This window comes from Pleurodeles waltl, chromosome 1_2 (assembly GCF_031143425.1).
Source record: "Pleurodeles waltl isolate 20211129_DDA chromosome 1_2, aPleWal1.hap1.20221129, whole genome shotgun sequence".
Lineage (NCBI taxonomy): Eukaryota > Metazoa > Chordata > Amphibia > Caudata > Salamandridae > Pleurodeles > Pleurodeles waltl.
Window position 1 is genome coordinate 1,358,595,540 of NC_090437.1, and position 22,443 is coordinate 1,358,617,982.

The 22,443-nt window shown below is 47.9% G+C and overlaps 1 protein-coding gene across 1 annotated transcript in view; it reads right to left on the reverse strand.

The window, feature by feature from the left end:
• The window catches only part of LOC138296334 (avidin-like), a 102,274-nt gene that overhangs the window by 64,731 nt on the left and 15,100 nt on the right, over positions 1-22,443 (reverse strand). The window contains exon 2 of the mRNA XM_069235377.1: positions 8,319-8,520. Within this exon, the coding sequence (XP_069091478.1) occupies positions 8,319-8,520 (202 nt within the window). The remainder of the gene's footprint in view (positions 1-8,318; positions 8,521-22,443) is intronic.

Below are 22,443 nucleotides of genomic sequence, written 5' to 3' on the forward strand. Positions count from 1 at the left end.
GTCTCCTCTCAGCACGACGAGCGAGGTCCCTCAAATCCAGCAACTCTGTCCAAGTGAGTCCCACTTTTCAGTGACTCTTCAGTCCAAGTTTGGTGGTGGTAAGTCCTTGCCTCACCTCGCTGGGTTGCATTGCTGGGAACCGCGACTTTTGCAGCTATTCCGGCCCCTGTGCACTTCCGGCGGAAATCCTTTGTGCACAGCCAAGCCTAGGTCCACGGCACTCTAACCTGCATTGCACGACTTTCTAAGTTGGTCTCCGGCGATGTGGGACTCCTTTGTGCAACTTCGGCGAGCACCATTTCATGCATCCTTGTAGTGCCTGTTTCTGGCACTTCTCTGGGTGCTACTTGCTTCAGAGAGGGCTCCTTGTCTTGCGCGACGTCCCCTCTCTATCCTGGTCCAATTTGTGACCTCCTGGTCCCTCCTGGGCCACAGCAGCGTCCAAAAACGCTAACTGCACGATTTGCAGCTAGCAAGGCTTGTTGGCATTCTTTCGGCAGGAAAACACTTCTGCACGACTCTACACGGCAAGTGGGATCCGTCTACCAAAGGGGAAGTCTCTAGCCCTTTTCGTTCCTGCAGAAACCGCAGCTTCTTCTGTCCAGTAGAAGCTTCTTTGCACCCGCAGCTGGCATTTCCTGGGCATCTGCCCATCTCCGACTTGCTTGTGACTTTTGGACTTGGTCCCCTTGTTCCACAGGTACCCTAGATTGGAAATCCACAGTTGTTGCATTGTTGGTTGGTGTCTTTCCTGCATTATTCCTCTATCACGACTTCCTTGTCTTTTGGGGAACTTCAGTGCACTTTGCACTCACTTTTCAGGGTCTTGGGGAGGGCTATTTTTCTAACTCTCACTATTTTCTAATAGTCCCAGCGACCCTCTACAAGGTCACATAGGTTTGGGGTCCATTCGTGGTTCACATTCCACTTTTGGAGTATATGGTTTGTGTTGCCCCTATCCCTATGTGTCCCCATTGCATCCTATTGTAACTATACATTGTTTGCACTTTTTTCTAAGACTATACTGCATATTTTTGGTATTGTGTACATAACTTGTGTATAATTGCTATCCTCATACTGAGGGTACTCACTGAGATACTTTGGCATATTGTCATAAAAATAAAGTACCTTTATTTTTAGTATATCTGTGTATTGTGTTTTCTTATGATATTGTGCAAGTGACATTTGTGGTACTGTAGTAGCTTCACACGTCTCCTAGTTCAGCCTAAGCTGCTCTGCTAAGCTACCATTATCAATCAGCCTAAGCTGCTAGACACCCTATACACTGATAAGGGATAACTGGGCTTGGTGCAAGGTGCAAGTACCCCTTGGTACTCACTACAAGCCAGTCTAGCCTCCTTCACTAGGGAATTATAAGGGTGTTCCAGTAAGCCAATGTAAATTTGTAAAATTGGTCACTAGCCTGTTAGTGACAATTTGAAAGAAATGAGAGAGCATAACCACTGAGGTTCTGGTTAGCAGAGCCTCAGTGAGACAGTTAGGCACCACACAGGGAACACATACATATAGGCCACAAACTTATGAGCACTGGGGTCCTGACTAGCAGGGTCCCAGTGACACATAACAAACACACTGAAAACATCGGGTTTTCACTGTGAGCACTGGGCCCTGGCTAGCAGGATCCCAGTGAGACAGTGAAAACACCCTGACATACACTCACAAACAGGCCAAAAGTGGGGGTAACAAGGCTAGAAAGAGGCTACTTTCTCACAATATCTTGTTACCATGCCTCCTTTTTGCCTACAGGGAGGTACCCCAGAAAGGAGTGGGCTTCAGCCCCTTTGAACTCCTCTTTGGACACCCTGTTAGGGGTCTACTAACACTTGTCAAGCAATGTTGGGAACAACCTTTAAAAGCTCCAAAACAAGATATTGTGGATTATGTACTTGGCCTCAGATCAAGGATGGCTGAGTACATGAAAAAGGCCAGTAAAAAACTTCAGGCCAGCCAAGAGCTCCAGAAGCAATGGCATGACCAGAAGGCTGTTTTGGTTCAGTACCAACCAGGGCAGAAAGTGTGGGTCTTGGAGCCTGTGGCCCCAAGAGCACTCCAAGATAAATGGAGTGGACCCCACACAATTGTTGAGAAAAAGGGTTAAGTCACCTATTTAGTTGACTTAGGCACTGCCAGGAGTCCCCTTAGGGTGCTCCATGTCAATCGCCTGAAGCCCTACCAGGACAGGGCTGATCTCACCCTGCTCATGGCAACTGATGAGGGACAGGAAGAAGACAGTGATCCTCTACCTGATCTCTTCTCTTCCACAGAACAAGATGCTCTAGTGGAAGGTGTTGTACTGGCAGATTGTCTTACTGCTGAGCAGAAAGACCACTGTATACATCTCCTGGGTCAGTTTTCTGAACTCTTCTCTACTGTGCCAGGTACCACTTCTTGGTGTGAGCACACTATAGATACTGGAGACAGCTTGCCTGTCAAAAGTAAAATCTATAGGTAGCCTGACCATGTCAGAGACTGCATAAAGCAAGAGGTGCAGAAAATGTTAGAACTAGGAGTGGTTGAGCACTCTGAAAGTCCATGGGCTTCTCCTGTGGTACTTGTACCAAAACCCCATTCCAATGATGGAAAGAAGGAAATGCGGTTTTGTGTAGATTATAAAGGTCTCAACCAGGTAACCAAAACTGACGCTCACCCTATACCCAGGGCAGATGAGCTCATAGATACACTGGCATCTGCCAAGTTTCTAAGCACTTTTGATTTGACTGCAGGGTATTGGCAGATCAAATTATCAGAAGATGCTAAACCTAAAACTGCATTTTCAACCATTGGAGGCCATTACCAATTCACAGTAATGCCTTTTGGATTGAAGAATGCACCTGCCACTTTTCAGAGGTTGGTGAACACAGTCCTGCATGGGCTGGAAGCTTTTAGTGCAGCATATTTGGATGATATAACTGTCTTTAGCTCCAGCTGGGATAATCACCTGGTCTACCTATGGAAAGTTTTGGAGGCCCTGCAAAAGGCAGGCCTCACTATCAAGGCTTCAAAGTGCCAGATAGGGCAGGGGAAGGTGGTTTATCTGGGACACCTGGTTGGTGGAGAACAGATTGCACCACTTCAGGGGAAAATCCAGACTATTATAGATTGGGTTCCCCATACTACTCAGACGCAAGTGAGAGCCTTTTTAGGCCTCACTGGGTACTATAGGAGGTTCATTAAGAACTATGGCTCCATTGCAGCCCCTCTTAATGACCTCACATCCAAGAAAATGCCTAAGAAGGTATAATGGACAGCAAACTGTCAGAAAGCTTTTGAGGAGCTGAAGCAGGCCATGTGCTCTGCACCTGTCCTGAAAAGCCCTTGTTACTCTAACAAATTCTATGTCCAAACTGATGAATCTGAATTAGGAGTAGGGGCAGTCCTATCACAACTTAATTCTGAGGGCCAGGATCAACCTGTTGCTTTTATTAGGAGGAGGTTGACTCCTAGAGAAAAGCGTTGGTCTGCCATTGAGAGGGAGGCCTTTGCTGTGGTCTGGGCACTGATGAAGTTGAGGCCATACCTGTTTGGCACTCACTTCATTGTTCAGACAGACCACAAACCTCTACTTTGGCTAAAACAAATGAAAGGTGAAAATCCTAAATTGTTAAGGTGGTCCATATCCCTACAGGGAATGGACTATGCAGTGGAACATAGACCTGGGAGTAGCCACTCCAATGCAGATGGACTCTCCAGATATTTCCACTTAGACAATGAAGACTCATCAGGTCATGGCTAGTCTTACTGGCCTTCATTTGGGGGGGGGTTGTGTAGGAAAGTACCATCTTGCCTGGCATGTTACCCCCATTTTTCACTGTATATATGTTGTTTTAGTTGTATTTGTCACTGGGACCCTGTTCTCCAGGGCCCCAGTGCTCATAAGTTTGTGGCCTATATGTATGTGTTCCCTGTGTGGTGCCTAACTGTCTCACTGTGGCTCTGCTAATCAGAACCTCAGTGGTTATGCTCTCTCATTTCTTTCAAATTGTCACTAACAGGCTAGTGACCAATTTTACCAATTTACATTGGCTTACTGGAAAACCCTTATAATTCCCTAGTATATGGTACTGAGGTACCCAGGGTATTGGGGTTCCAGGAGATCCCTATGGGCTGCAGCATTTCTTTTGCCACCCATAGGGAGCTCTGACAATTCTTACACAGGCCTGCTACTTCAGCCTGAGTGAAATAACGTCCACGTTATTTCACAGCCATTTTACACTGCACTTAAGTAACTTATAAGTCACCTATATGTCTAACCTTTACCTGGTAAAGGTTAGGTGCAAAGTTACTTAGTGTGAGGGCACCCTGGCACTAGCCAAGGTGCCCCCACATTGATCAGGGCCAATTCCCTGGACTTTGTGAGTGCGGGGACACCATTACACACGTGCACTACATATAGGTCACTACCTATGTGTAGCTTCACAATGGTAACTCCGAATATGGCCATGTAACATGTCTAGGATCATGGAATTGCCCCCTCTATGCCATCCTGGCATAGTTGGCACAATTCCATGATCCCAGTGGTCTGTAGCACAGACCCTGGCACTGCCAAACTGCCTTTCCTGGGGTTTCACTGCAGCTGCTGCCAACCCCTCAGACAGGTTTCTGCCCTCCTGGGGTCAAGCCAGGCTTGACCCAGGATGGCAGAACAAAGGACTTCCTCTGAGAGAGGGTGTTACACCCTCTCCCTTTGGAAAATGGTGTGAAGGCAGGGGAGGAGTAGCCTCCCCCAGCCTCTGGAAATGCTTTCTTGGGCACATTTGTGCCCAATTCTGCATAAGCCAGTCTACACCGGTTCAGGGACCCCTTAGCCCTGCTCTGGCGCGAAACTGGACAAAGGAAAGGGGAGTGACCACTCCCCTGACCTGCACCTCCCCTGGGAGGTGTCCAGAGCTCCTCCAGTGTACTCCAGACCTCTGCCATCTTGGAAACAGAGGTGCTGCTGGCACACTGGACTGCTCTGAGTGGCCAGTGCCACCAGGTGACGTCAGAGACTCCTTCTGATAGGCTCCTCCAGGTGTTGCTAGCCTATCCTCTCTCCTAAGTAGCCAAACCCTTTTTTCTGGCTATTTAGGGTCTCCTTCTCTGGGGAAACTTTAGATAACGAATGCAAGAGCTCATCAGAGTTCCTCTGCATCTCTCTCTTCACCTTCTGCCAAGGAATCGACTGCTGACCGCGCTGGAAGCCTGCAAAACTGCAACATAGTAGCAAAGACGACTACTGCAACTCTGTAACGCTGATCCTGCCACCTTCTCGACTGTTTTCCTGGTAGTGCATGCTGTGGGGGGAGTCTGCCTCCTCTCTGCACTAGAAGCTCCGAAGAAATCTCCCGTGGGTCGACGGAATCTTCCCCCTGCAACCGCGGGCACCAAAAAGCTGCATTACCGGTCCCTTGGGTCTCCTCTCAGCACGACGAGCGAGGTCCCTCGAATCTAGCAACTGTGTCCAAGTGACCCCCACAGTCCAGTGACTCTTCAGTCCAAGTTTGGTGGAGGTAAGTCCTTGCCTCCCCACGCCAGACTGCATTGCTGGGAACCGCGACTTTTCCAGCTATTCCGGCCTCTGTGCACTTCCGGCGGAAATCCTTTGTCCACAGCCAAGCCTGGGTCCACGGCACTCTAACCTGCATTGCACGACTTTCTAAGTTGGTCTCTGGCGACGTGGGACTCTTTTGTGTAACTTCGGGTGAGCACCGTTTCACGCATCCTCATAGTGCCTGTTTCTGGCACTTCTCCAGATGCTACCTGCTGCTGAGAGGGCTCCTTGTCTGCTCGACATCCCCTCTCTCTCCTGACGCAATTTGCGACATCCTGGTCCCTCCTGGGCCACAGCAGCATCCAAAAACTCTTACCGCACGATTTGCAGCTAGCAAGGCTTGTTGCCGGTTTTTCGGCGGGAAAACACTTCTGCACGACTCTCCACGGCGATAGAGATCCGTCCTCCAAAGGGGAAGTCTCTAGCCCTTTTCGTTCCTTCAGAATCCTCAGCTTCTTCTGTCCAGTAGAAGCTTCTTTGCACCCACAGCTGGCATTTTCTGGGCATCTGCCCATCTCCGACTTGCTTGTGACTTTTGGACTTGGTCCCCTTGTTCCAAAGGTACCCTCGACTGGAAATCCATCGTTGTTGCATTGCTGGTTTGTGTCTTTCCTGCAGTATTCCCCTATCACGACTTCTTTGTCCTTTTGAGGAACTTTAGTGGACTTTGCACTCACTTTTCAGGGTCTTGGGGTGGGGGTATTTTTCTAACCCTCACTATTTTCTAATAGTCCCAGCGACCCTCTACAAGGTCACATAGGTTTGGGGTCCATTCGTGGTTCGCATTCCACTTTTGGAGTATATGGTTTGTGTTGCCCCTATCCCTATGTGTCCCCATTGCATCCTATTGTAACTATACATTGTTTGCACTGTTTTCTAAGACTATACTGCATATTTTTGGTATTGTGTACATATAACTTGTGTATATTTGCTATCCTCATACTGAGGGTACACTCTGAGATACTTTGGCATATTGTCATAAAAATAAAGTACCTTTATTTTTAGTATAACTGTGTATTGTGTTTTCTTATGATATTGTGCAAGTGACACTAGTGCTACTGTAGGAGCTTCACTCGTCTCCTAGTTCAGCCTAAGCTGCTCTGCTAAGCTACCATTATATATCAGCCTATGCTGCTAGACACCCTATACACTAATAAGGGATAACTGGGCCTGGTGCAAGGTGCAAGTACCCCTTGGTACTCACTACAAGCCAGTCCAGCCTCCTATACCCTCGACTCAGGTCTCCAGATCCCACTCTGATGCCAAGAATGCATTTATTTGGGGGGTGTCACACTCCAAACACTCCTCCCCTCCCAGGAAGCTGCACTCTTGCTTCCTGGTTCAACCACTCAAACAAGATTCAACATTGTTGATTGTGCAATTACTAAAGTCAGCCAAAGACACATTCTCTGCTGCGGCCCAGAGCTGAAGGCTGAAATCAAAAACGTCCAAAATAAACTTTTTTAATACAATGGAATATGGTGAGCAGTGATGCTTTAAAGCTATGTTGCCTCAGTAATCAGTAATGAATGACCAATCTTTAAAGAAATATATTTATCTTTTGCATATTGACAAGATTGGATGAGCTGTTTTATATAATGCTGCCTGAGTAATACATTAAGGCCCTCATTTTGACATCAGCGGTGAAAACCGCCTACCACCGTGGCGACCTCTGCCAAAAGACCGTCGCCGCAGCTACCAGCCGTCTGCCGTATTATGACCCCAGCCTGATTTCCGCCAGGAGAATGACGGAAATCCAGCTGTGGCCGTGCCGGCAGATGGCGGTAAGGTGGCGGTGCTGCCACCTGCAGCGACACGCCAGAAGTCCACCACGAGCCGTATTATGACCCATAATACGGCCTGGCGGTGTTCTGCTGACGGGCGCTGCTGACGATAGCAGCGCCCGTCCCATCTCCTGCCGAAGGACCCCCTGACTAGAGGTAAGGGTGGTGAGGGGGGTTGTGTGTGAGTGTGGGGGTGTGTGAATGTATGTGTGTGAGTGAATGCGGGTATGTGTTTCGTGATGAATGCGTGTGTGCATGTATGGTGGTGCAAATGCGTGTCTGTGGTGTAATGTAAATGCGTGTCTGTGTCTGCGTGTACGTGTGCAAGTATGTGTGGATGTGTGTGTGAATGGATGTATGCATGGGTGGATGCATGTTGGAATGGGTGTGTGTATGCGCGCGTGTGTGTGTGAAAGGGGCGTGAATGTATGGGGGTGGGAGAGTCTGGAGAGGTAGGGGGTTGGGGGTAACTGGAGTCGGAGGGGGGGAGACACCTATCAGTAACAGGGAAGGAATTCCCTGTCACTGATAGAGCCTACCGCCATGGTTTTTGTGGCGTTAAAAAAGCCACAAAAAATATGGAGGTAGGCGGGGTCATAATCCCACTGGCGGAACAGTGACGGCCGCCGGACTGGAGATGGCTATCTCCAGCCCGGTGGCTCTTACCGCCGTGACGGTCGGTGTGGTACATTGGCGGTGTGACTTCAGCCACACTGCCAATGTTATAATGTGGCGGTATGTACCACCAGCCTGTTGGCGGTACTACCGCCACATTATCGCCGACCACGGGGTCGTAATGACCCCCTAAGTTTTTTAAATAAATCATTTTAGTAGCTCTAAAATCTGGAAGAGGACAAGAAGCTGTGGGATGCACAGGAAAATGTTTAAGAATAAAGATGCCCTGGAGGAAGCATGCTGAAAGGAGAGCAAACAATGGCTGAACATTTCATTTCAATAAATAAACTCATAGGATAAAGCCATACTTATGGAGATCCACTTCACAATAAAGCCCACAGTGGGTTCGTCGTCAAGCTGTTGGACACCTGCCAGAGGGGACTCTGTGATGTCGTTGTTTGTTGAAGAAACAGCCGTCAGATATGACCCCTCAAAGCCTCCCTTGGAATCGACACTTCCGATGGACATGGTGGAGCCGTGATCGTTCTTCCACTTCCCGGAGATTTGACACTGCGGAGAGACAGACAGGATCCATGTTCAGGTCCACAACTATGTAGGACAACATCCTGGTGGGTGGAGTCAGTGACAGCCACTCCAAAAGGTCGAAAGGCACCACAGCTCGCGATGCACCACAGCATCTGTGGATGCAGCACATTGCGGCTTGAGCAGGGACGTAACAGAGGCCCCACAGCTCCTGCAGCACGGGGTCCACAGGCTTACACATACTGGAGGGGGCCCCCGCAGCCCCTACTGATTAAGGTGTGGGAGACCCTTTCAACTTATCTTGCAGAGGGGCCCCTCACATTTTGTTACGCCACTGGGCTTGAGTGATGTAGCACTACACATAAAATCACTTATTACAGACACTAAAGTATTGTCATACATAGTGGTTCTTCTCCAAAGAGGAAGTGAGCTATATTCACAGTGCATAATGCTTCACATTACATTGACACTGCACCCTCATTGTAGACTCAACACACTGCTGTGTTTCACAGATCTCAACAGTTGATGGGAGTTTGTTTGAGTGGCTTAACTTCATTGTGTGACTCGTGTCCCAAAATGCATGACCCTGTGGTGGTAAGGCATGTCTTTCCCTTGGCCTTAGCAAAGGTGTTGTGGTATGTGCCTTGACACAGTCCGTTTACTGTTGAAATGTAATATGTGCACTATGGTCTCCCTGCCCAACATATAAAGGCAAATATTTACAAGCCACCTGTGCCAACAGTGTGTCACTTTTTATGATGCCCCGGCAGCTCACAGTGCAGACACAGATCTTTGTGCATTTCCATGGCCTCGTAGATATGGTGTAAGGCAATGCAGCGCAAGTCACTGAATTGTCTTACACTGTGTCGGGGGGGGTGTTCCAGGGCGTTGCGGGGGGGTTTCCCACACAACACCCATGGATTTTGACACATTTCCAAATTGCAAAGACATGTAAACCTGGGAATGCGTCAAACCTGTACGCCTCCACAGGGGAGGCATAGCAAGGAGAAAATTCTTCAGCACACATAGGACGAGAAAAATGCCTCCATGGATTGTTTTTGTTCAGGAACGTGAGCCTTTCTGCACAAAAGCAATCCTGCTAAGAATGCTGACACTCTTAGAGCTAGGCAGCTAGGCACCAAATTGTGCACCGGTGCTGGCTGATAGGACAGTAATGCACTGTATCTCATAGATGCAGTGGATTTGTGGCATTAGGCATAAGGCAGCTCAGCAAATAGACTTGTGGCGCTGCCCTATGCAAACTCTTTTTAAATATGCACCCAAGTATGCATTTAGGGGCATATTTAGGAGCCCCTTGCACCACCAGTGCATCACTTTTTATGACACACCGGCAGCACAAAGTGCAGACCCATATCTATGAGACCACGCAAAGCCACTTTATGTGGCTTTTCATAGCCTTGTAGATATGGTGTAAGGCAACGGAGCGCATGTCGCTGCATTGCCTCACACTGCATCAGGTGGGCATTCCATGGGTGTTGAATTGTATTTCCCACACAACACCCACAGGTTTTGAGGCATTTCCAGATTTTCAAGGATGTGCATACCTGGGACTTCATCAAAACTGTACACCTCCCCAGGGAGGCGTAATGAGAATAAATATATTTATTTCTCCTTGTTTTTCCTCTTTCTTTGTGTGCTGCATTCTACACAAAAACAATCTTGCCAACAATGCACACACCCTTGCACCATGGTGCATGGATGTCTGTGTTGGCACTAGGCACCAAGTTGTGCCCGGTGCTGGATGAATGGACAAGAATGTACTGTTTCTCGTAGATCTGGTGCATTTCTGCCCTTTCAAATTGGTGCAGGCCAGCACTGCAAATAAACTTGCAGTGCTGCCCTACGCCAATTCTTTGTGAATATGCCCCATAGTGTCAGCTTGCCATTTTGACCACAGTAATGGAAACCTCTAATCGGAAGCAGACACCTTATTTTCACTAGTTTTCCATATTGCTCCAAGCCGAGTGGTCATTCCAGGAATTTTTGGCTTGCATTATTTTCAAACATTCTTCGGACCAATCAAGTTTGTTTCCTACGTTCTGAGGCCCGTATTTATGCTTTTTGACGCAAAACTGCGTTAACGCAGTTTTGCGTCAAAAAAATGAGCGCCGGCTAACGCCATTCTGAAGCGCCATGCAGGCGCCGTATTTATTGAATGGCGTTAGCCGGCGTTAGCCGACCAGCGCTGCCTGGTGTGCGAAAAAAAAAAACGACGTACACCAGACAGCGCCGGCGTAGGGAAAAATGGCGTTTGGGCGTCCAAAAATGGGGCAAGTCAGGCTGAGGCAAAAAAATCGCCTCAACCCGATTTGCGCCATTTTGTTTTGCCGCCCAGGCGCCATTAACATGACTCCTGTCTTAGCAAAGACAGGAGTCATGCCCCCTTGCCCAATGGCCATACCCAGGGGAATTATGTCCCCTAGGCATGGTCATTGGGCATAGTGGCATGTAGGGGGGCACAAATCAGGCCCCCCTATGCCACAAAAAAAAATTAAAAAAAATACTTACCCCAACTTACCTTTTCTTCCCTGGGATGGGTACCTCCATCCTTGGGTGTCCTCCTGGGGTGGGCAAGGGTTGCAGGGGTTGTCCCTGGGGGCAGGGGAGGGCACCTCTGGGCTCATTCTGAATGGCGCAAATCGGGTTGAGGCGATTTTTTTGCCTCAGCCTGACTTGCCCCATTTTTGGACGCCCAAATGCCATTTTTCCCTACGCCGGCGCTGCCTGGTGTACGTTGTTTTTTTTTACGCACACCAGGCAGCGCCGGTCGGCTAACGCCATTCAATAAATACAGCGCCCGCATGGCGCTTCAGAATGGCGTTAGCCGGCGCTAATTTTTTTGACACAAAACTGCGTTAGAGCAGTTTTGCATCAAAAAGTATAAATACGGGCCTTAACGCCTGCCCTGACCCAGGCTTTAAAAAGAGGCGCAAATGCGGGTTTTTTTGACCCGCCCACTCCCGGGCGTCATTTTTGCCCAGGAGTATAAATCCGACGCATATGCATCGGAGTCATTTTTTTAGACGGGAACGCCTACCTTGCATCTCATTAACGCAAGAAAGGTGTTCACACTAAAAAATGACGCAAACTCCATGAACTTTGGCGCTAGACGCGTCTAACGCCAAAGTATAAATATGGAGTTAGTTTTGCGTCGAATTTGCGTCTAAAAAAACGACGCAAATTCGGCGCAAACGGAGTATAAATATGCCCCTAAGTGTACTCTGCTTTCAGAGAGCGAAAGAAGTATTGTGTCCATTCTATTTCTAGGTGCATATTTACAACGAGCTTGCACCACCGTTGCATCATTATTTTTGCCCCTGCAGCGCATTCAGTAAGCCATATTTACAAAGGGGATGCATTTGGCCCAATGTGTCAGTTTTTGTAGCCCTGCTTCAGAGTATACCTGTGCTAGAACCGCCAATATTTACAAGTTTGGCAATGTGTAATGCATGCATTGCTGTAAGCCTGTAATGCGTCAAAATTCCTATGTCTCAGTAACTCAGATGTAGGAAAGATGAAGTGGCTGTGGCATAGGAGGTCACTTAAAACACTGTAATAAGTAAGTAAATCACATCCCCTCAACTAGTAGTAGGTCTACATATGGAACAATCATGTTGACAGACCACTTGAGCAACCTGGGATCATGGTTCCTAATATATATAATCTACCACTGCAGCAATGCAATATGATGCTGTGTAGTCCATGTAAGGGACAGGCCAGGATTGTCAAATATCAATATAGGAATGGGTCCCCAAGTCCAGCAAAGTCTACTCCAAACCACAAAAGTTAAACACACATAAGGTAGGTAACAGAGGGATTTTCACTTCAGCTTACATTAATTACTTTTATCCACTCACATTAAGGTTTCATTCAACATGTCATACATAGTTAGGTATCTTTGTACATATAAGTAGACTATGCCCCCTGTACTATGACCAGGACCAATGAAATAGTGTCCACTGTGAACTTGACATCATTTCACACTATATTACATTGGTTCCCCACACTTTAGGCCAATTCTATCAGTCAGAACCGACGCATAAGATCTGTTTTTTGATGCATTGCTGAAATTGACTATGTGCTAAGCCCGACTTAAGCAGTGTGCCATTTTTGGGGCAGATGCATTATGGCATTCTTCCCACAGATGCGTGAGCATTTCTGATGCATCTTGGGACATTACGCCATGGTGTGTCATAAATACGACGCATCAAAAGCGCTTGGATCTGTCATAACGAAGTGCAAGTTCTTCTGACGCATCGTTGCTTTCATACAGTGATGCATCAGTTCTTGTAAATATGCCCACTAATATTTAATTTGCAAAGTGCACGGAGATACTTGCAAAGGTATGTTTTAAAACTGGACATAGGGACATTGTTCAGCACATTGCAACGATGAGCAGATGGGGCTAATCATCTTAGGTATTACTTGACAGACCAGGGGCCTCATTTACAAGAACTGATGCATCACTGCGTCGTGGCATCGATGCATCAAAAAAACTTGCACTTTGGCAAAAAAGCTTACAATGCCATGGATGCGTCATGTTTACAATATGTTGCTCCAAGGCATAGGGTCCCAGGATGTATCAGAAATGCTGACGCATCCAAGGAAAGGATGTTACAACGCATCTACTCAAAAAGTGACTCATTGCTGAAGTTGGTTTCAGAATTGATGCAACTTCAGCAATGCATCAGAAATCTGAGGTGATGCGTCAGTTCAGATTGACTCATGGAGCCTAATGTGTTAGGACTAATGTAAAAGACTGTGAAATGGTGGAATATCACCTTCTACACTTTTGCATTGGTCCTAGATGTAAGAGGTAATGTATACAGTATGGCTATGTGTCAAATTACAGTGGGCATGGCCTACTGATGTATATCTACAGACCTGATTATGTGTGACATTGTGAGTGACAGTGTAATGTAAGTGAATACAAGGATGTGTTGGAATGTGAAGTGGCAATACATGTATTACCTACCTTATGTGTGTGCTTACCTGTGGTCCTTCGGGGTACTCAGACCTGGATTTGTTGACCCATTCATCTTTGGAGAAGTGACAATCCTGGCCTGTTCCTTGCAAAAAGTACACAATGTCACATTGCCTTGCTGCAGTGTATGATAGGCTCACAGGTGCCATGGTCCTAGGTTGGTCAAGGGGTCCTAAAACATGATTGGCACATGTGTAGACCTACTACAAACAGTGGGGAGGTGCAAAACAGACATCTTCCAGGATTCAAATAGCCATGTTCCTGTTTAAAAGCTAATGCGTCAGTGTGAGAAAGTAGCCTCTTTCTAGACTTGTTACCCCCACTTTTGGCCTGTTTGAGAGTGTATGTCAGGGTGTTTTCAGTGTCTCACTGGGATCCTGCTAGCCAGGGCCCAGTGCTCATAGTGAAAACCCTATGTTTTCAGTATGTTTGTTATGTGTCACTGGGACCCTGCTAGTCAGGACCCCAGTGCTCATAAGTTTGTGGCCTATATGTATGTGTTCCCTGTGTGGTGACTAACTGTCTCACTGAGGCTCTGCTAACCAGAACCTCAGTAGTTATGCTCTCTCATTTCTTACAAATTGTCACTAACAGGCTAAGTGACCATTTCACCAATTCACATTGGCATACTGGAACACCCTTATAATTCCCTAGTATATGGTACTGGGGTTCCAGGAGATCCCTATGGGCTGCAGCATTTCTTTTGCCACCCATAGGGAGCTCTGGCAATTCTTACACAGGCCTGCCACTGCAGCATGAGTGAAATAATGCCCACATTATTTCACAGCCATTTTCACTGCACTTATGTAACTTATAAGTCACCTATATGTCTAACCTTTACCTGGTAAAGGTAAGGTGCAAAGTTACTTAGTGTGTGGGCACCCTGGCACTAGCCAAGGTGCCCCCACATTGTTCAGGGCCAATTCCCCAGACTTTGTGAGTGCGGGGACACCATTACATGCGTGCACTACACATAGGTCACTACCTATGTGTAGCTTCACAATGGTAACTCCGAATATGGCCATGTAACATGTCTAAGATCATGGAATTGCCCCCTCTATGCCATCCTGGCATTGTTGGTACAATCCCATGATCCCACGGTTCCGTAGCTCAGACCCAGGTACAGCCAAACTGCCTTTTCTGGGGTTTCACTGCAGCTGCTGCTGCTGCCAACCCCTCAGACAGGTTTCTGCCCTCCTGGGGTCAAGCCAGGCTTGTCCCAGGATGGCAGAACAAAGGACTTCCTCTGAGAGAGGGTGTTACACCCTCCCCCTTTGGAAAATAGTGTGAAGGCAGGGGATGAGTAGCCTCCCCCAGCCTCTGGAAATGCTTTCTTGGGCACATTTGTGCCCAATTCTGCATAAGCCAGTCTACACCGGTTCAGGGACCCCTTAGCCCTGCTCTGGCGTGAAACTGGACAAAGGAAAGGGGAGTGACCTCTCCCCTGACCTGCACCTCCCCTGGGAGGTGTCCAGAGCTCCTCCAGTGTGCTCCAGACCTCTGCCACCTTTGAAACAGAGGTGCTGCTAGCACACTGGACTGCTCTGAGTGGCCAGTGCCACCAGGTGATGTCAGAGACTCCTTCTGATAGGCTCCTCCAGGTGTTGCTAGCCTATCCTCTCTCCTAGGTAGCCAAACCCTCTTTTCTGGCTATTTAGGGTCTCTGTCTCTGGGGAAACTTTAGATAACGAAAGCAAGAGCTCATCAGAGTTCCTCTGCATCTCTCTCTTCACCTTCTGCCAAGGAATCGACTGCTGACCACGCTGGAAGCCTGCAAAACTGCAACATAGTAGCAAAGACAACTACTGCAACTCTGTAACGCTGATCCTGCCGCCTTCTCGACTGTTTTCCTGGTGGTGCATGCTGTGGGGGTAGTCTGCCTCCTCTCTGCACTAGAAGCTCCGAAGAAATCTCCTGCGGGTCGACGGAATCTTCCCCCTGCTACTGCAGGCACCAAAAAGCTGCATTACCGGTCCCTTGGGTCTCCTCTCAGCACAACGAGCGAGGTCCCTTAAATCTAGCAACTCTGTCCAAGTGACTATCACAGTCCAGTGACTCTTCAGTCCAAGTTTGGTGGAGGTAAGTCCTTGCCTCCCCACGCCAGACTGCATTGTTGGAAACCGCGTCTTTTGCAACTACTCCGGCTTCCGTGCACTTCCGGCGGAAATCCTTTGTGCACAGCCAAGCCTGAGTCCACGGCACTCTAACCTGCATTGCACGACTTTCTAAGTTGGTCTCCGGCGACGTGGGACTCCTTTGTGTAACTTCGGGTGAGCACCGTTTCATGCATCCTCATAGTGCCTGTTTCTGGCACTTCTCTGGGTGCTACCTGCTGCTGAGAGGGCTCCTTGTCTTGCTCGTCGTCCCTTCTCTCTCCTGACACAATTTGCGACATCCTGGTCCCTCCTGGGCCACAGCAGAATCCAAAAATGCTTACTGCACGATTTGCAGCTAGCAAGGCTTGTTGGTAGTTTTTCGGTAGAAAAACACTTCTGCACGACTCTCCGCGGCGAGTCGGATTGGTCCACCAAAGGGGAAGTCTCTAGCCCTTTTTGTTTTTGCAGAAACCTCAGCTTCTTCTGTCCAGTAGAAGCTTCTTTGCACCCACAGCTGGCATTTCCTGGGCATCTGCCCATCTCCGACTTGCTTGTGACTTTTGGACTTGGTCCCCTTGTTCCACAGGTACCGTAGATTGGAAATCCATCGTTGTTGCATTGCGGTTTGTGTCTTTCCTGCATTATTCCCCTATCACGACTTCTTTGTCCTTTGGGGAACTTCAGTGCACTTTGCACTCACTTTTCAGGGTCTTGGGGTGGGCTATTTTTCTAACCCTCACTATTTTCTAAAAGTCCCAGCGCCCCTCTACAAGGTCACATAGGTTTGGGGTCCATTCGTGGTTCGCATTCCACTTTTGGAGTATATGGTTTGTGTTGCTCCTATCCCTATGTGTCCCTATTGCATCCTATTGTAACTATACATTGTTTGCACTGTTTTCTAAGACTATACTGCATATTTTTGGTATTGTGTACATATAACTTGTGTATATTTGCTATCCTCATACTGAGGGTACACTCTGAGATACTTTGGCATATTGTCATAAAAATAAAGTACCTTTATTTTTAGTATATCTGTGTATTGTGTTTTCTTATGATATTGTGCAAGTGACACTAGTGGTACTGTAGGAGTTTCACTCGTCTCCTAGTTCAGCCTAAGCTGCTCTGCTAAGCTACCATTATCTATCAGCCTATGCTGCTAGACACCCTATACACTAATAAGGGATAACTGGGCCTGCTGCAAGGTGCAAGTACCCCTTGGTACTCACTACAAGCCAGTCCACCCTCCTACATTGGTTGTGCAGCGATGGGATAAGTGCTTTGAGACTACTTACCACTCTTGTCATTGTACTTTTTGTAGGAGGCTGGACTGGCTTGTAGTGAGTACCAAGGGGTACTTGCACCTTGCACCAGGCCCAGTTATCCCTTATTAGTGTATAGGGTGTCTAGCAGCTTAGGCTGATAGATAATGGTAGCTTAGCAAAGCAGCTCAGGCTGAACTAGGAGACGTGTGAAGCTACTACAGTACCACTTAGTGTCATATGCACAATATCATAAGAAAACACAATACACAGTTATACTAAAAATAAAGGTACTTTATTTTTATGACAATATGCCAAAGTATCTTAGAGTGTACCCTCAGTGAGAGGATAGGAAATATACACAAGATATATATACACAATAGCAAAAATATGCAGTATAGTCTTAGAAAACAGTGCAAACAATGTATAGTTACCATAGGATGCAATGGGGAAACATAGGGATAGGGGCAACACAAACCATATACTCCAGAAGTGGAATGCGAACCACGAATGGACCCCAAACCTATGTGACCTTGTAGAGGGTCGCTGGGACTATTAGACAATAGTGAGAGTTAGAAAAATAACCCTCCCCAAGACCCTGAAAAGTGAGTGCAAAGTGCACTAAAGTTCCCCTAAGGACAAAATAGTCGTGTTAGAGGGAGAATGCAAGGAAAACACAAATCAGCAATGCAACAACGATGGATTCCTGTCTGAAGGTACCTGTGGAACAAGGGGACCAAGTCCAAAAGTCACAAGCAGCTCGGAGATGGGCAGATGCCCAAGAAATGCCAGCGGTTGGTGCAAAGAAGCTCTTACTAGGCTGAAGAACTGTGAATACTGCAGGAACGACAAGGGCTAGAGACTTCCCCTTTGGAGGATGGATCCCCCACGCCTTGGAGAGTCGTGCAGAAGTGTTTTCCCGCCGGATGGACGCCAACAAGCCTTGCTACACGCAAATCGTGCGTTTGGCGTTTTTGGACGCTGCTGGGGCCCAGGAGGGACCAGGAGGTCGCAAATTGGACCTGCAGAGAGAGGGGACGTCGAGCAAGACAAGGAGCCCTCACTGAAGCAGGTAGCACCCGGAGAAGTGCCAGAAACAGGCACTACGAGGATGCGTGAAACGGTGCTCGCCGAAGTTGCACAAAGGAGTCCCACGTCGCCGGAGACCAACTTAGAAAGTCGTGCAATGCAGGTTAGAGTGCCGTGGACCCAGGCTTGGCTGTGCACGAAGGATTTCCGCCGGAAGTGCACAGGGGCCGGAGAAGCTTGCAAAGTCGCGGTTCCCAGCAATGCAGCCCAGCGAGGTGAGGCAAGGACTTACCTCCACCAAACTTGGGCTGAAGAGTCACTGGACTGTGGGGGTCACTTGGACGGTGTCGCTGGATTCGAGGGACCTCGCTCGTCGTGCTGAGAGGAGACCCAAGGGACCGGAGATGCAGCTTTTTGGTGCCTGCGGTTGCAGGGGGAAGATTCCGTCGACCCACGGGAGATTTCTTCGGAGCTTCTGGTGCAGAGAGGAGGCAGGCTACCCCCACAGCATGCACAAGCAGGAAAACAGTCGAGAAGGCGGCAGGATCAGCGTTACAGAGTTGCAGTAGTCGTCTTTGCTACTATGTTGCAGGTTTGCAGGCTTCCAGCGCGGTCAGCGGTCGATTCCTTATCAGAAGGTGAAGAGGGAGATGCAGAGGAACTCGGCTGAGCTCATGCATTCGTTATCTAAAGTTTCCCCAGAGACAGAGACCCTAAATAGCCAGAAAAGAGGGTTTGGCTACCTAGGAGAGAAGAAAGGCTACTAACACCTGAAGGAGCCTATCACAAGGAGTCTCTGACGTCACCTGGTGGCACTGGCCACTCAGAGCAGTCCAGTGTGCCAGCAGCACCTCTGTTTCCAAGATGGCAGAGGTCTGGAGCACACTGGAGGAGCTCTGGACACCTCCCAGGGGAGGTGCAGGTCAGGGGAGTGGTCACTCCCCTTTCCTTTGTCCAGTTTCGCGCCAGAGCAGGGGCTAAGGGGTCCCTGAACCGGTGTAGACTGGCTTATGCAGAATTGGGCACATCTGTGCCCAACAAAGCATTTCCAGAGGCTGGGGGAGGCTACTCCTCCCCTGCCTTCACACCATTTTCCAAAGGGAGAGGGTGTCACACCCTCTCTCAGAGGAAGTTCTTTGTTCTGCCATCCTGGGCCAGGCCTGGCTGGACCCCAGGAGGGCAGCTGCCTGTCTGAGGGGTTGGCAGCAGCAGCAGCTGCAGAGAAACCCCAGGAAGGGCAGTCTGGCAGTACCAGGGTCTGTGCTACAGACCACTGGGATCATGGAATTGTACCAACAATGCCAGGATGGCATAGAGGGGGCAATTCCATGATCATAGACATGTTACATGGCCATATTCGGAGTTACCATGGTGAAGCTACATATAGGTAGTGACCTATATGTAGTGCACGCGTGTAATGGTGTCCCCGCACTCACAAAGTTCAGTGAATTGGCTCTGAACAATGTGGGGGCACCTTGGCTAGTGCCAGGGTGCCCTCACACTAAGTAACTTTGCACCTAACCTTTACCAGGTAAAGGTTAGACATATAGGTGACTTATAAGTTACTTAAGTGCAGTGTAAAATGGCTGTGAAATAACGTGGACGTTATTTCACTCAGGCTGCAGTGGCAGGCCTGTGTAAGAATTGTCAGAGCTCCCTATGGGTGGCAAAAGAAATGCTGCAGCCCATAGGGATCTCCTGGAACCCCAATACCCTGGGTACCTCAGTACCATATACTAGGGGATTATAAGGGTGTTCCAGTAAGCCAATGTAAATTGGTAAAAATGGTCACTAGCCTGTCAGTGACAATTTGGAAAGAAATGAGAGAGCATAACCACTGAGGTTCTGATTAGCAGAGCCTCAGTGAGACAGTTAGTCACTACACAGGTAACACATACAGGCACACTTATGAGCACTGGGGCCCTGGGTTACCAGGGTCCCAGTGACACATACAACTAAAACAACATATATACAGTGAAAAATGGGGGTAACATGCCAGGCAAGATGGTACTTTCCTACACTTTTCATAAGAGAAAAATATACAAAACAAGTTCAGTGTGTGTACACAGTGCTAACAAGTTTTGCATTTCCTCTTTTCACTTTTTTCTAAGTGCTGAAAAGTACATCTAAACTTTCTAAAAAGTTCTAAAAAGTTTAAAAAGTTTTTTTCTGTCTTTCTAAAAGTTCTGAACACTTTTTTCTCATTTTCTATCACTTTAACTCTCTCTAAAAATGTCTGGAACAGGCCAAAATGTTGATCTGTCCAAACTTGCATATGACCACCTTAGCTGGAAAGGAGCAAGGAGTCTCTGTGTAGAGAGAGGTTTGAGTGTAGGGAAGAATACTTCCTTGGAATTGTTGCTTAATATGCTTAGAGAACAAGATAAGGCCATAGGGGCCACATCTGTTGAAAAATTAGCAAATGGTTCCCAATCTGATCAAGGGACTCCCCCAGGAATAGATTCAGGAAAGAAAGTTCCTAGCCTGCCAATTACTAGACAGTCTAGCATAGTTGGTAATGATGAAGAGCCACACCATACAAACAGTGTTGTCTCACATCATAGCAAGAGCATTTATTCACACCACAGTGGAAGTGATGTTTCTGTTAGCCAAGCTGTTAGGGTGGCTTCTGTAAGGGACAGGTCTCCTTCTGTTCATTCTTCCGTGTCTAAGAATGACCCTCCCACCAACCCTGATGACAGAATGTTAGAAAGGGAACTCAACAAGTTGAGAGTGGAACAAACCAGACTTAAGCTTAAAAAGCAACAGCTGGATTTGGATAGACAGTCGTTTGAACTAGAGAAAGAAAGACAGAAGTTGGGTTTAGATACCCATGGTGGCAGCAGCGGTATTCCCCATAGTCATCCTGTCAAAGAGCATGATTCCAGGAATCTGCACAAGATAGTTCCCCCTTATAAGGAGGGGGATGACATTAACAAGTGGTTTGCTGCACTTGAGAGGGCCTGTGTTGTACAGGATGTCCCACAAAGGCAGTGGGCTGCTATCCTATAGCTATCATTTAGTGGAAAAGGTAGGGATAGGCTCCTTACTGTGAAAGAAAGTGATGGCAATAATTTCCATGTTCTTAAGAATGCACTCCTGGATGGTTATGGCTTAACCACTGAACAATACAGGATAAAGTTCAGAGAGACCAAAAAGGAGTCTTCACAAGACTGGGTTGATTTCATTGACCATTCAGTGAAGGCCTTGGAGGGGTGGTTACATGGCAGTAAAGTTACTGATTATGACAGCCTGTATAACTTCATCCTGAGAGAGCATATTCTTAATAATTGTGTGTCTGATTTGTTGCACCAGTACTTGGTGGACTCTGATCTGACCTCTCCCCAAGAATTGGGAAAGAAGGCAGACAAATGGGTCAGAACAAGGGTGAACAGAAAAGTTCATACAGGGGGTGACAAAGATGGCAAGAAGAAGGATGGTAAGTCTTCTGACAAGGGTGGGGACAAATCTAAAAATGAGTCTTCATCAGGCCCACAAAAACACTCTGGTGGGAGTGGTGGGCCCAAATCCTCTTCAAATCAGAACAAGGAAAAGAAACCATGGTGCTATTTATGTAAGATAAAAGGCCATTGGACAACAGATCCCAGTTGTCCAAAGAAAAGCACCAAGCCTCCTACCACTACAACCCCTACTGCTACACCTAGTGTCCCTACTAATAGCAGTGGTGGTGGGAGCAAACCTACTAATAGCCAATCCAAGGGAGTAGCTGGGCTCACTATTGGTAACTTAGTTGGGGTTGGTCTTGTTAGGGAGACCACAGAGGCTGTGTTAGTCTCTGAGGGGGCTATTGATTTAGCCACCTTAGTTGCTTGTCCCCTTAATATGGATAAGTACAAGCAGCTACCCCTAATAAATGGTGTTGAGGTTCAGGCCTACAGGGACACTGGTGCCAGTGTGACTATGGTCATAGAGAAACTGGTCCACCCTGAACAACACCTACTTGGTCACCAGTACCAAGTAACCGATGCTCACAACAACACACTTAGCCACCCCATGGCTGTTGTAAATCTCAACTGGGGGGGGGGGTTACTGGTCCAAAGAAAGTTGTGGTAGCCACAGATTTACCTGTAGACTGTCTCCTAGGAAATGATTTGGAGACATCAGCTTGGGCAGATGTGGAGTTGGAGGCCCATGCAGCAATGCTGGGCATTCCAGGGCATATTTTTGCTTTGACAAGGGCTCAGGCCAAACAGCACAAAGGACAGGGAAGCTTGGATCCTGGAACAATGGACCAAGTGCTCCCTAAAGCTAGGGCTAGAAGAAGCAAACCACTTCCTACTATCCCTTCCTCTACAGTGGATTCAACTTCTGAGGAAGAAGAATTCCCTCCCTGTGCAGAACCTACACCAGAGGAGCTTGAAGCAGACACTGCTGAGCTTTTGGGTGAAGGGGGGCCTGCCAGGGAGGAGCTGAGTGTGGCACAGCAAACCCGAACCACATTAGAGGGTCTGAAACAGCAAGCTGTCAAACAGGCTAATGGGGATGTCAGTGACTCTCACAGAGTTTACTGGGAGGACAACCTCTTGTACACTGAGGCAAG